This window comes from Trachurus japonicus, chromosome 4 (genome assembly GCF_045865225.1).
Source record: "Trachurus japonicus isolate A0001 chromosome 4, Traja_1.0".
In the NCBI taxonomy this organism is placed as follows: domain Eukaryota; kingdom Metazoa; phylum Chordata; class Actinopteri; order Carangiformes; family Carangidae; genus Trachurus; species Trachurus japonicus.
The window spans coordinates 12352082-12367984 of record NC_140910.1 but is presented as its reverse complement, the minus strand read 5'-3'; the positions used below and the strand labels follow the sequence as shown (position 1 = coordinate 12367984).

Here is a 15903-nt window from a genome sequence, read left to right as displayed (position 1 = left end):
TGCCAAGATAATAATAACTTCTTGCTAAGGGGAGTGCATTCAATTCAGTAATGGACCTCTAAAGATATAGTTGTTAACAAATGAATATGAGCAGAAAAATAAACACAAGTTCTTTCAAAAACGTCAAAATTTTCCCTTATGAAGAAAATATATCTGGGCAATAAAATAAACTTCCCGGGAGATAAAACATGCTGCTTTGAATGATAAATTATAAATGACAAGTAAATCATGGCTTGGTGAGTTTGTCAAAAGGAGATAAGTGTTTCATCTCAATAATAAGATTCCCACTTTAAAATGCTCATGACGTAAATGCCCATGAGTAGTAGATTCAATTGAAAGAGTGTATTCATTTTAAACCAACAGATAAGGGAACTGTATTACAATAATTGAGAGACAAGACGCCACAAAGAAACAGCAAATGATTAAAGAGAAATGAGGGAAGTCTAAAGTAAAAGTTTCTTTAATAAATTGTGGGTGTGGTTTCATTTGTTTAGGCGACTTTGTGCTCTATTATAGGAGCTGTAATGCTCAACTGCAGCCCTGTATTTTCATTCTTGCACTCCATGACAAGGCTCCAGACTTACCTTTTCACTGGTTGCACTGGGACGACCTTTTTCCAGTATGGCTCTGAGGCTTCCTCTTCTTTAATTAGGATAAACAAAAATGTAATATTAAAGCAGTAGATTTAATTCAAGACTACGTATGTTGCTCATATACTCTTAGTTTTACTGGGAGATTTTAAAAATACTTGTGTGATATATAATGATTATATTTAAAGACAGCTGAATTTGATACAGAACAAGTTGTCTGCAATAAACGAGCTACTTTGTTCACACTACGACAACCACTTAGCATCGCCACGGGTAGTGAGGGAGCAAAGTGTCTCTGTCTGTCCCTGTCTGCACTCACTTGCACTCTAATGAATGAACAGTAGACTGCCTGAGCCAGTGAAGAAAAACAAACAAACTAAACTACAACACAGCACATGAAGGGCACCAAAACAGCCTAATGATGCCTTTCACTCTTCAAAATAGTTGCATCGGCAACCCTTCTGATCACAGTTTGAAGCTGTGCACAAGGATAATTTTGCATATTTCACAGTTCAAAAAATACAATTTCATTTATCTGATTCTGCTTGTTCTGTAAACCCTCTGGCTGAAACAGGAGATTTTAGCCCCAGGCCCTGAAACCTTAAAACCCAGGTGTTTTTGATATGGCCGAGGGGCGGCTCCCAGTGCTTGTGAGCCAAGCTTCATCCTCTTATCCTCTCATCCTCGTTTGGAGGCACTGAAGGCAAACTGTAAAACTACGGTACAAGGTAAAATACCACAATTCATTAGAAATGTCAAATTCTTTAAAACATGTCAAGCCTGAATCTGATCTGAAATTTGAGAATGAATAGCACAAACCTCTGCAGCAACAAAGCTAGCCCGCTTGTTGTGTGTGACACAGTGGTGAATTTAGTCTTTCAAACACAATCTTTATATAAGTATTGTCAGTTGGTTATTTACAGGAATATATTAAATACCTACAATATTTCAGAGGACCGTTTAAAGAAGTGTGATGTGATGAGCTCATATGATCTTTTCACAAAAGTTGGAAACTGGATTTTCAGTGGCTTTTGTCTCACAAGGTTTACTTGTAATTACATTTACCTTATTATGGTGTGTATGTATGTGTTTTGTGTGTGTGTGTGGTTTGAGAATAAAATGAGAAAAAGATCAACCACTCCCCTTTAACTAATGAGGAGCCTGAATCTGCTACAGATATAATGCCCCTACCTCCCAGGTCTTTCATGAGCTGCCCAGTTTGTTGCCTTACATGTAGATAATCAGTTTAGCTGTATGGAGTCTCTCTCACCTCAGGAGCCTTTGATGAAAACAACGTGGCATTAACACGCTATGTGTTTCACCCACTTCTAAATAATCCCACCCGAGTTTGTGCACATGTATCACTAATGAGGGGCAATTACATATTCTGCAGCTGCAACTGTCATTAGGATCATTAGACCTTAAAGAAAGGTCAACACCAAGGGTGTTGTGCAACCTTCTACTACTACTTCCTGTCCCAGGGGGAACTTAGATGAGTATTGATCAAGCAGCCTTACATGAATGGTGGGTAAGTACATATTGATAAGTCTATTAGCTCACTCTCAAAACTCAATGTAGAGCAGTACACCTCTCTGTATTAGATTGTAACTCTCATAAGCTATGAAGAGAGAGAAATGAGAAAAAATATTGCTTTAAGATTTTTATGGGCCTTTTAGCTGTTATCTCATGAGCTCAGATGTGACTGCATTCTGAGCGTGTGAAAGACAATCACCCAGTACTTTGAATTACAGCCAAAGCATAGCGTAAAGTAAGAGATAAACCTGACAGTGCTGTAATATAGTTTGAGCTCAAAGTCTCTCTGCTGTCTTGACATCTGTGAGTCAACCAGCCCTCTATGTCCTGCCCTACAGGTATGTCTTCCCCCTTTATTGCGAGACTGTCTTTGCTGTAATTCCTCTTAGAGTAGGTGTTGAATTTTATTGTTTTAGTCGACTTCATGACACACCAATCTAAATCTACTCTTGCTCGGGCTACTTTTCTGCCTCAGGCTGTTAGTCAGTAAACCTTTTTGGTATGACACAAACAAACACTTCTTTCTACATGACATGCAGCTGTATTATATTGACTTTTACATGCTAAATTGTCACCCATTTAGCTGTAAGCAAGGAGGCCATCTAATTGTTACTGGAGCAAGGCTAACCTTTGGCAGAAATGATGCATGCACTGGGGCTATAAATCTCAGTCATGCAGCTATTGGTAAAAAAAAAAAAGTGGTCCTCCACAGCTGAGAGTGAAAGCAATGGAACAAGCATATTAAAACTAAACCCCTGGTTTAACAACCAGTGATGGAAAATCACTGGTGTTGTCAGGCTTTCTCATTTAAAAAATCTCCACATATCATAGAGAAACTTGTCTCTCAGACTTTACATCAGACTGAATGAAATAAAACCAACTGGCGGTGCTCTCTATACTTTTCGGAAAGGTGCAACATAATTAAAGAAAACTATATGTTTACTGGGGATTTTGGTCATTAATTTCTTTTGCACAATATTGCATTAATGTATGTCCCTGAGGTTTAAACTAACACAAGATTATACAAATCACTAATTCTGGTCTTTTCTAAAAATAATTCTGTTCCCAGCATGTCCAGATTAACCCACTAGGGGCCCTTGAGTCTGTGTGTATTGTGAATGCAGCAGCTTGCCTTCAAGTACAGTGCTCACAGCAGACTAACCATGGCAGCTAAATTGTTTTTTTTCCCTAGTACCACGTAAACCAAGCAAAGCATTTTAGCTGGAAAATATAAACTGTGTGCCAGTTAGTTTATGGCATATGATGTAAAATCATTTATAAATATGAAACATATCAATGATTTAAATGGTTAATGTCTTATAGGTTTTGACACACAGCCAGTATATTTGCAACGGTTAGTTTATAATACAGGACCGTTATCATTTCAGAAGTGGGCTGTGTTCCCAGACAGATTATCAGTTTTTTCAAATTAAATTGAATTACTGCAAACCATTGGTGACGGTGAGTCTAGGGCTTTTTTGGCTCACTTTGCTCAGTCAAGCCTTTGGATTTTTGAGGTGTATGAACTTTCCTGGTGTATTTTAAAGGTTACTTACCTTGTGCCCATTGATGCCCCACTGTATGCCTTTGATGTATGCCTTTTATTAGCAGTTTTTGTATCACCTGTGCTGGCAACTAGTTTGTAGTCCTGCCCTCCTTAGAGCTTCCAGGTTGTCTTTGTATTACCCATGAGTCAAACTTTCAAGCAATCCAGTTTCCTGTGGATTGGTTTGTATGACCTCTCGCCAGTTCTGGACTCTCGTCTCTCTTTTTTTTTTTCAGCAGCGACTGATTTCCTGTGTACAGTATGACCACTGGCTTTCAAATAAAAACTCTTTTTGAGCTTTTACTTGATCTCCTCTGTGATCCCTGCTCTCGAGTCTCTGGGTTGAAACCAAACCCTGCAAGGTGAGAGTAGGACACACCCTGGCCTGGACAGGTTGCTTCTCTATCACAGAGATAAACAAGCTCTGACGCTCACATTCACACCTACAGCCAATTTCCGGTGGTCAGTTAACCTAATGTGCATGTCATTATTTTTGAGGAGGAAGTGTGATTACCTGCAGGCACAGGGAGAACATGCAAACAAAACCCAGGCTCTTCATGGTACTGGGTGACGGTGCTTGCCACTGCACTAATGATATTATAACAATTATAGTATGACTATCCCATTGGTTACTTTATGTAAAGGTGATATTAACCAGGTGCTTTATGCTACTGATTTTTAAGAGCATGTCTAACCAAATAAACAGCACCCCACCAAGCTAACCTACAGTATTCTCAGTTACTTGTTCTGAAGTCAGTCCCTGTCATTGGGATTTTGCACTAGTGTGAAAATCAAGTTGTAATTTCATCCTAGCTCATCAGAGAACAAAGAAAAGCATTTCCACTGTCTGATTAGAATTCTTGTTAACAGCACTTTTGTCTGTAACAAAATATTACTCATCATAGATTATTTGTGCAGTGTAGAGGAGGCACAGCCCAAACACTGAATCACAAAATTAAACCCCATTCATAAAAGAACAGAGGCGTGAGTGAGTAAGTGCTATGTATCTAAGTCCTTCTTCCAGTATGGGATTGTTCAACAGCAGCATTAGTGCCTATTCAGTCTCAGCTGCCAAGTTCATCTTCCTATGTATATATGTGCTATTTATTCTAATTTGGCCTTGAGTGGTTGTTGCAAATAGGTGAAATTCAGGGTTTTTAATTGAATTTTTACTTCATTTACATAGTCCACTCCATACATTTCCATTGAAACACCAAATCAATAAATGTCCTTCAGAAAGATCAGAATTACAGCCATGACAGAATACAGAGGCAATATATTCACAGCAGATCACAGTACCACATCAGTTTCACATGGTTATATGCTCCTGTAACACACACAACTTGAACAGCTGGTATAAATGGACTGTCCTGTTGTCGAGAAATACTTAACTTTCATGAATGAATGGCCTGATTTCAAGTTGCCGCAAAGACATGGGAATCTGCAAATTTAATGCAAGATCTAAATGATTAACCATGTTGTTCATTGAGAAACATCATGTACATGACGTGCGTGCAGTGTGTGTGTGTACTGTCAGCGAGAGGAATAGGAAGAGAAATAGTGAGTGTATATTTTCCTGTCAGCGTGTAGACACGACAGTATATGTGGGCAGTTAATTTTAGTGGGAGCAGTGCAGTGCATATGGCACATTGCATTTGAATCCCCTCAACTCATCATAAGGTTTCATAAGGACAGCATTGATCCCCCCGACTCTACACACATTATACTGAACCCTTTGATAAATTACTTCATGTTGCCTTATCTTAAAAAAAGGACGGAAATTGTATTTAACTTCTCCTACCCTCTGCTTATAGGGATTGTAGCCATTGTCACAATTTGAGGCATGAATCTTTTGATCATTTTATCATTTTTAATCCTTTATAAGTTGTTGTGCAGCACCTCTGTCTGTCTTAATATAGTAGTGGGGTTTTCATTTATTTTGCTCTTTTATTGTCTTTCAGATGGAAGATATCTATATTCAATACACTGTTTACCCACATTTTAAAATTGTTCAGGTTTAATTTTCTTAGATATATTTTGCTTCTACTATATTAAGCAATATACACAACTGCACCACAAACACAGTGATTAGCCAGCACACTGGGAAATCTATTTCTCATTCTCTCACTCTGTGTTTCTCTTTCATCTTGATTGTGATCTACGCTTGTGTTTTTACCCAAAGTAAATCCCTCAGCCAGGAGACTTTCATCAGTGAGGTGCTCAAGCACTGTCAATAGTGTCGGTAGCTTTCAGCCTGCGTGAGTGATGCCCATGATGTGGCAAATGTTAATTGAGGTTTACAATTAGATTGAACTGAGCTGGTGTCAGGCGCGTCTTAGAGCTGCTACTGTTTAAATCTCATTCATGACTGACATCTATACATATTCATGACTGTTTACTAGAGAGCGATACTTGCCTGTCAGAGGCAGAGAGAGGCAGAGAGACACAGAGAGACGGACAGCAACAGCTGCTGTGTAACAAGTAAAAACATTTACGGCAGAGCGAATCGCGGAGCGCACAGTGAAAGTGGGGCACATCCCACTGGGTAGTCCATCATGAGAACGTTGTTTTCAGAAGCCATGGAGATACTCGAATCTCTGTGTTCATGCTGGAGATGAAGGCATCCTGATGACACACAGCACATCAGTAGTGTTAACAAGCAGCTTTCACTTTTTTTACTTAGTGTGTCAGCCACTGTAAGGAGGCTCTTCTCTCAGACGTCCATCTGGACCAGCACCAGACCAGGCGGGGCCTCGGCCACTTTGGCCTTGCGATGCAGCAGATGAGTGAGGCTCCTGAAGGACGGAGTGGCGTGGAGGAGAAGTTCTTTGAGTCCTGCCCGAAACTCCCTGCGCACCAGGCAGTAGAGCACGGGGTTGAGGCAGCTGTTGGTGTGCGCCAGACACACAGTCAGTGGGAAGGCGTAAGCCTGTACGTTGTAGAAAGCCTTGCTAAAGGGCACAAGGTCAAACTTTATGAGCACTCCCCACAGAGTCAGCGCCTGATTGGGAAGCCAGCACAGAAAGAAGGACAGAACCACGATAACAATGGATTTGGTGACTTTGGAGCGACGATTTTGCCGGCCCTGCTCAATCTCTGGCCCTGCTACACCCGCTATACGTCTGGTGAGGATCAAGCGCAGAAGCAGTAGATAGCAGACAGTGATTATGATCAGAGGAATGAGGAAACCCAGCAGAACCTTCTGGAGCTGGTATAGACCCAAGAGAAGCTGTGGATCCAAACTGCCCGAGTCTGGAAAGCGCACCAGGCACAGCTCCTCATCTGACACCTGTGCGCTGGTGGAGTAGATGGCGTGGGGCAAGGTGGCCAGCAGGGAGACGGCCCAGATGCCCAGGCTGGTCCACTTTGCTCTGGCGGCCGCCGCCCGCCGGCTGTGCATCTTCAGCGCAGAGGATATGGAGTAATAGCGTGCCACACTCATAGCGGTGAGGAAGAACACACTTGCATACATGTTCATTGTGGTAACAGAACTGATGATTTTGCACATCACACGGCCAAAGGGCCAGCGGAAGTCCAGGGCTGTGTCCACTGCCCAGAAAGGTAAAGTGAGAACAAACTGGAGGTCTGTGATGGCCAGACCCATCACAAAGCAGTTGATGGACGACTGCTTCTGCCTGTAACGTGAGTGCAGCAGGTAGAGAGCCAGAGAGTTACCCACCAGCCCGAGCGCACAAACTATGGAGTAGACGCACGCTATCATCACACGCACCACCAGACTGGAGCTGTCTCCTTGAAATTCCATGATAGATTCCCTGGTGAGGAGCTGCAGCCAGCAGTGCAGCGACAGGTTGCTGCTGGGACCTCCGCTACAGTTTCCATGGTTGTTGTCCTCCTGGAGGATTTGCTGCTCACATGGCTCTGGAGCCAGTGTCTGAACTCCAGTCTCATTCAGCTGCATGGCTGGACTCTCTTGCTCACATATCACCTTGGACAGAGTTGGACAGCTGTGTGTTAGGGAAAAAGAGAGGAAAGAGTTTGAGATAATGTCATGGTGAGCATCCCTCGCCTCAGCGCTGACAGATGTTGTCTTCCACCACGGTTATCCTCCCCTGCTCTCCTCAAGACTACTCACACGTTTGGCGCGCACGTCCGCTTATAGGTTCCACGTGAACGCGCGCAGCTCAGTCGCGCGGTCGACGCCGCTCTCCTCCCCGGCAGGATGATTGGACCAGAGCGAGGGCACGCGCTGATATCCGCAGCCACATCAAAGTGTCCCTGCAGGTCCGACAGGGGTGAAGCTTAATGCATTCTGACAGGACACACACACCTTCTAAATAATCAGGTTTGCGCCGGATTGAAAAAAAAGACGAGTTTCCGAGGACACGGAGACAATGGTGCGCTAAAATATTCATAAATGTGGGGGTCGGGTGGTGTGGTGGGTCGTTTGTGCTAAACTCCGACTGTACATTTAAGAAAGTCAGTATTTGATCTTGTCAACATCAGATCAGCAGAAGAAGGCTCGAGGACACAACATCAAAACACAGTGAACCTCGTTGGTGGTTGTTTGCCATGGCAGTCTGACTTTACAATAAATGTCAATATGTGTGTGTGATATCTGCAGCCACATCTGCTGTGATATGAACATAATTACATATAGTTCATTTGCAAAATCAGATACCTCCGTTAAAATATTTGAACATTTTTAATTATTATTTACACCAGGCGATATCAGTCAAACCAAACTTGAGTGGCTTTGACCAAGCAGAGACGTGCAAAAACAGATGTAACTCAAAAAAAATAAAGCTTTATTGAAAACAACACTGTAAAGAATAATTCAAAAGCATCAGCTCATTTTTTTCAAAATGGCATTTATCTGCTTTTGCAAACTCTCTCTCTCTCTCTCTCTCTCTCTCTCTCTCTCTCTCTCTCTCTCTCTCTCTCTCTCTCTCTCTCTCTCTCTATATATATATATATATATATATATATATATATATATATATATATATATATATATATATATATATTCTTTTTTTTTTGTTTGTTTGTTTTTAAATACAAAATACAAAAAATTATGTTCATATCACAAAGACTCCCATTCCCGCATCCCATTCAAATTCCATTCGGTTATCAGGCTATAAATATTAAAAAATGAGATCATAACAGAGGATTTGTGTTTTCCCCAAATAATCAAGTTGCTTTATGCATTCAGGACAGTGGATGGAGCTTTTGCACAAACTCTAATCAGCAAATGTGAATATAGTAGGGATAAAATCGTAAGGGAGTTAATTACAAACAGAACATTTAACTGAATTCTAAGTATAAAATCCCACCTGAATATGAAATGTTTTCTGGCTGTATATATTTACCTTGCATCCATGCACCACCTTGTTTTCACAAATTGTAATAACATGCTTCCAGTTCCACGTTTTGATTATCAAAAGTCACTTTCCTTCAGTAGGCTACTTGTCGTCTGCCAGCTGGTACCTAGTTTGTGAATGTGCTGGGCCACCTGTTGCAGCTGCTGCCATGTTTTCCAACAGCAATGCCCAAAATAAGGGTAGAAACTAATTCAATCAAATGCTGTTGTCAACAGACCATAAACGAGCCCTATCTCAAACATAGCTGATCAATAAACATCCCTTGTCTGTCGGTAACACTCCCTGTAAGTTTCTGAGCAAATTCAAAAGACATGACTGGATGAAAGAAAAAAATAATCTGTGCTGTTTTAATCCGCTGTGACCCAGTTCTTGTCATCCTAACAATCCCTAAACCTCCAAATGCGCAAGGACTGACAGTATGCTGGGTTTAATGTTCTAAGCATTCAAATCTGCAATGTAGAATACGTCTCAGGCTGCTGACATTTCACAGGTTGCATACTAAACCACTTTTCACTGAGTTAATATGCAGCTGTGAATGCGGATAAAGCCATCACTAATTGCCGGAGCCGATGAAAAATAGCACACTGTAAACACACTGTGGTCCGTTTTCGTCCCTTACATGTGTGTATTAAAGGTTTTCCAGCGTTACCCCAGTTCTCTGAGCCCTCTGTCAGACCCTAGAGTCTTGCTAGGTTACCCCACATATTTCACAGTGAAATGCGATGGACTCCATATTCCCTGAGGTGCTTGTTTGTATTCTATGAATGGCTCTTTGCCCACAGCTGGCAGCACTGAAGTCAGCGTAGCACCAGCTGGACTCAGATGACAAGGGGTGTAATGTGAGAGAAGCAGCTTGGGATACCAGGTGAAGTGGAGTTGAGTTGACCAGAAATGTGATAAATTGAGTGAGAGTGAAATTCACCAGCTTTGCAGCGATTTGCTGCAAGTAAAGGTAGTGCTGCTGCGGGTGGTCAGGAATTTTAGTGGCATGTGAATAATTGTCTGTAGGGAGGAAGATAATTATTGTTGTTTTGGGGGATTTTTTTGTAAAAAAAAAAATAAACATGGCACAGAGGTATTTCAATTTCTCAGAGTCACAGTTTGCCTGATTACATAATACATCACAGATGAGAAACTAACTTGACACATCAACAATGACAACTGAAAAATGAGCGGTGGGATTTCAGTGGCACGCTGTCTGTCCTTAAACACTATGTGCACAAGCGTGACTAAAGGCACTCTGCATGGTGGACTACTCTGGTAGCAAACACACAGGTTCAGCAGTTTTCTTTGAAGTCTCCCTGTGTGTCGCTAGAAAAGCCAGCTAGCTTTTTAAAAATCCAGTTTGTACCATGTGGTGTTAGGGAAGCAACAATTGAAGACAAAGTGAAAGGCCTGCTGTCTTGAGAGGGGGAGATATGAAGTTGTTAACTGTGCACACTCTTCAGCGGCCTCTCTTAGAAGACGTTCACAGTGTTGCACTTGGTTGTCAACATGAAAGTGACATGAAATTGCTTGTAAAAAGAGCTGGAGAGAGGAGTTCAAACTATGCTTACTTTCTCATTTCTTCACAAAGACGTTCAATTTGGAAGTGGCTGTCAGATTGTGGAGAGGTGCTGAATTGCCACATGCAGCCCCTCTGATGAGGTCACTGCTGGGCAAACTTAAACGTTAGAAATATCTCACAGGTACAAAAATAGCAACGTATTTTGTCGATAAAGTAGTTACAACAAGCATTCAGAGAGAACAAAAAGCTTAACTCACCTCATAAGTGTGCAAATCTCCATGACACAAGTGTTTTATTTTATGTGGGATTACGCCACAGTGACCCATATCCTCCCAACACAGGACACAACTGGTCTTTCGTTGCATCTGACTGGTTTATTGAACCATGAGAACATGATTAGATGGGCATGATTCAATGCCAGTGTCCCTGGGGTTCTTACTGCCTAAATAAACATCTTGTCCCAGAGGGGGCACAGATAATGCTAGCTGTTTTCTGATGGAATAAAAATGTCATGTTGGAGCATATGGCTACCAGTTCTCTGAGCTGGCCTCAGGCATGCACCCAGGAATTATTATTTCAAGAGTAATATTGGATTCTCATCTATTAGGCTAATAATCAGTGTAGGCCTGACTCTGAGGACGCAGTTCTGCTGTTAAACATTCATCTGCGACCAGAAAGTGCCACATGAATTCAGAGTGCTTTTAGGACAATGTAAATGCACAAAGGCCTTGTCTGTAATTCTGACTTGCATTTGTTTCTGTCCTTGGTTCAGAACATACAGGTCTATGATGGCTTGTATTTATTCTCCGATCTCACTACATAATGCTCTGGACCTTACTGAAAGCCTTGTTTTTGAGCCTCTTGGTATCTCTCTGCACTGATATTTGTACCTGTAGCATTTGTAAAGACAGAGGTAAAAAGTATGTCAGAGTTGTTTGTGGAGCTTTTTTTTTATTTATTTTTTTAGGTTGACTTTAGCAGTAAGCGTAGCCATCAGCTCCGAGGTGACACCGTGCCAGGTTAAGGAAACCTTCATTTGTTTGCACTTTGTCTGTTTGTGTGTAGGCGTGTGTTGACTCACCCCCACCACCACCACATCCCACACCTCCATCCAAATGTGCATCTATTATCATGTGCCACCTTGGCTGGATTGAGGTGTTTTGTTAGGGAGGAATCATTTGCATATTGAAAACCTATTTGTCTATTCCGCTCTGCAGATCACCTCATAGTGGGCCAAAAAATATCTCACATTCCTACAGAAAACAGGTGTATTGATAAGTATTTACCTTACCTAAATTAAGAAGCAGAAGATCCAAGAACGGATTTGCGAGTTTTTCCAATTCATTAACTCGTCTAGATCTAATGACACACTGGGCATTACAATTAATTTGTTAGAAGCTACAGATAGACTTGATATAGTTTTGATATGTTAATGCAAAACGCTAAGAACAGAACTTTACGCAAGAGTCTCATTTATTTATTCCGCTAACCAGTCAAAATGTGTGTTACTCTTCTTAGTTGTTTTTGTGTTAGATTAGCTAAGTCTAGGAGTATGCTGATAACACATTAAAATGCCCAAATCCTTAATAAGCAGACTGGATCCAAAGCTGATTTAAAATGCTTCCTACTCACAGCGAGGTGTCTGCTACAGTATGTTAGCATTTTACAGTATTCGTCCTTCCCACAGTTCTGACATAGTGATCAGAGGCTGGTGTAATTGTAGTGACTTAGAGTCATTTCACCGTCTCTGCCTTCAGAATCTATTTACGTTTCTCCAGTGTGAGCTTTTACAGCAACACCGTTGTTTTTTAGGGCTACAACCCACATTTTCATCAAAAATGTGCTGTTAGGGGGTAGGCTTATCTGCATGGTCCAAATATGAACCAAAAACAGCTGCACTAACTCTGTGGAGACAACAATTGCTGTTGCGATTTTATTTGTTTGATTATCATTTGTTTTTGGACGAGTGTCTGTACTGAAAGTTAATGTGTCGTTCCGTCATCAAAGCCAGTCTGGCCAAGGCCAGCGTGTTTACAGAGCAAAATTGTGTCACAGTAATTTTAACGGACAAACAATTTAAAACTGCATATTTTGCTTTTCACAGTACACCCTCTCATTTTTCTCTTTAGCTCTGGGTAAAAATCGGACTCACGCAGTGCTGTTTATTCTCTTTTCCAAATATATAAACTAATTAGGCTATATAAATAAATTATACAGCTGCCAACTCATTAATGAGCATGAATTAAGTGCACAAATGACATTTCAAGAGCCCTATCCTATTAATTTACTGACACAAAAACAATTAACTTGTTTGTAGTGGTCTTGATTTAAAGCAGATATCAGTGGAATGTTTTTGTTAATATAAGTCCTAAATAGTCCTATTTTCCGTCAGCAATCACTTACATGAAGTATTTCAGCCTAAACACGAGTCTCTCCGTCACTCTGCTCTGCTGTAACCCGAGGAGAAAATTTTCCTTGTGGGATACAAGTGTTATCCAATGAGGGGAGAGAACGGCATGAAGGGCTGTGTGTGCAGCCAAGGGATGCGCGTGAATGTGGTGACGTAGCACGAGGACCAATTGATGCCTGACAAGGGCGGGGGCTGCTAACTCATGGTGCGTTCAAGGAAACTCGTACTTTGTGTTTTTCCTTCCTGTGAAGTCATACCAGTTCGATCTGGTACGAGTTCACGGGTCGGAAGTTACGAGTGGCCGTTATAGGGAACTTTCACAGACAACAGGACGGTAAAAACACGAGCTACGGGTTACCTGGAACGCTACCAAGTCGTAGTTGTGACTTGAAGCTGTAACTTACGGTTTCAAAAGCCTGCCTTGAACACAGCATTAGCCGAAACGGCCGATGATATCTGCTTTAACTAAAGCCATGGATTTAGATGAGCCCACAAATTGGCTCTTTGGTTGTTTGCCCCTTTACCCTTAATTAAGTTACAGACAACAGCAGTGTAACTGGTCTGCAGTTTTCAGGCAAATACCTGAGTGTGCATCAAGAAAATAAAAGGTTGCAGTCCTGTAGTTGGTGTTATGTTTTTTATGTTAACAATTACCTCAAAGATTAAGTAGTTTAATATAAATCTACACTGTAAAGCCCCGCTGACTTATCCCTTGTTCCTTGAAAACTGCACTCCTGCACCCATAAATCCTGCCATTGCACTCAACTGTACTTTAATTAAATGTTCTCGTTTGTGTGGTAAATTATTGGACAATCATTATGGGCAAAGATATTAAGTCATGACAATAAACTAATGGCAGCCAGACTGTGAGTCATACCCTTATTCATGTGGCGCTGCGCCAATTATGTCTGATATACGTATATTATATTAACTAATTCTATGTAATAATATAAGAGTCGTTTATTCTCATTCACAAATTCCTCAGTCATGCTGAGTAAGTTTCCCCTACTATAAACTGGTGTAAACATTTTATGTTAACCACATGTATTAGAAGATCATTTATTAAAAATCTATGTAGCAGAAAACCTCTGTGGTGTCGGTGTAACCAGTAAATGTCATTCAGTGAGACCTTCATTATCAGGCAGTTAATCTATTCCAGGGCAACGTCACTGATAATTTCCTGTGCTGATGTTTGCCTTGGGTTGAGAGTCAGAGGTTGCCCACAGCTGATATTTGGACAGCTTAGTTTATAGTAATGATGGAAATAAGTGGCATTAAGAGGCTGCAAAAAATTGGGAGCAGTTAATACCAGCTCTACAGTAATGTGATTAGAAAGCTTAATTTAAAGGGATAGTTCACCCTAGAATGATATTTCGCTCATTATCTACTCACCCTCATGTTGACTAAGGGCTGGAAGAAGTTTCAGAGTCCACCGTCCCTTCTCTGAGTTACAGGGGGTCTTGTCGTAGCAGTGCATGTCCATATAACGGTTGCAACGGGACACCAGAGCTCTTCGTAAAAAAACACACACAAAAAAACATCCAAATACCTCCATGATGCTCGTATGTAATGTCCGTCTTGTGCTGAAGCCCCAAATTGCGTAATTGTCCCGAAAAAAATTAAATAAGTCTATATTTTAAGCTTGTTTGTAGCGGAAGCTTCTCGAAGCTCCTCTTCCTGGTCCGTCCAAATCTCGCGTGATTTGCGCCGGCGTCAGTGCGGTTACTGCGAATCACGCGAATCTGCGAATTTGCCTTGATATCTCAGAAATTGGAAAAACAATTTTGTAAATAAGAAAGTTAGGAGCTGCCAGGAATTCTCCACAAAAGAGGTGACATAACGAGTTTGTCTGCGTCGGCCTCCCACCTTGAAAGAGGAAGCCCATTTGTAGATTAAAGAAGAAGATGAGGGCATTCTTTGATTCACTCACTCAGTCTTGCCATCGTTCCCTGATGGTTTACCCAGACTCAGCAGGTACAGGTCTATGTGTAGAGGCCACCTGGCTCCACAGGGACTTGGTTAATCAAAGGCAGAGGTTAAGGTGCTGATTGGAGACAAAGGTCAAAAGACTTTCACCCTGATTAAAGACAAAACAAGATGGAGTCTAATGAAAGAGGACAGAGGACACATGGAGATCAGAGACAGAGAGATGATGAGTCCATTAGTTCATTTATCACAAGTGTGTGTTTATAAAGGCACATAAACTGTCCTTTTTACTTTAGTATATCATACTGTATCTGCCTGTTATCTTCATACTGAGATTTAAATATTATTTTGCTTGAATTTATAGTTTGTACACACAGTCCCTCCCCATCCTCGGATGTTGATACACAATATGTAAATAATACAGACACTGGTGGAAAGGAAGCCTCTAGCTAATAATCCATTATTCATCATACACATGTGTAAAGATATGTCACAGTGTCCAGATGTGAACAGAATCTCAGTTCAGTTATACAGACTTGCCATCCACACATTACTGCTGCATCTCTTCAATGGATGTATTATTGAACGAAGAATTAGTGGCGTTTAAAGTCATTTGCGTTCACTCGTTATTATTGCGTTAACTTTGGCAGCCCTGTTATTTATGCTGTATAATAACTGGATGGAACCACAGTGGTGGTTTGTGCTTGTTTTCTTGTTATTCAGTTCAGTCAGATAATGAAAAGTGAGTTTCTATGGGGGTCAGTAAATCACAGATCTGAATCTCAGGGTCTGCCTTGAAGTAAAGTTTGACTAACTACAGAAAATGTCACTCGGAACAAGTCAAACTTTAAATGTTAGATGGATGGATCACATGGGTGAAAGGTGATGGAGAAAATTAATCCACAGTGTTTTGATCTCATTTTGACATTTTTTTTATTTATCACAGTTTTATCCATGAATAAATCCAAACATTTGCAATCATTTCTACAGTGAAAACAAGCTGTTAAAACCCTTTAGCAATTTACAAATTAAACTTGGAGATCAAAACTATA

At 41.0% G+C, this 15903-nt stretch overlaps 1 protein-coding gene across 1 annotated transcript; it reads right to left on the bottom strand.

Moving 5' to 3' along the window:
- Nucleotides 1–5617: 5617 nt before the first annotated feature.
- On the bottom strand, nucleotides 5618–7903 carry rxfp3.2b (relaxin family peptide receptor 3.2b). Its single transcript, XM_085775403.1, has one exon. It carries the CDS (start codon nucleotides 7586–7588, stop codon nucleotides 6383–6385), a length of 1206 nt encoding a protein of 401 aa, XP_085631529.1. The 5' UTR covers nucleotides 7589–7903; the 3' UTR covers nucleotides 5618–6382.
- Between the last annotated feature and the right edge of the window lie 8000 nt (nucleotides 7904–15903).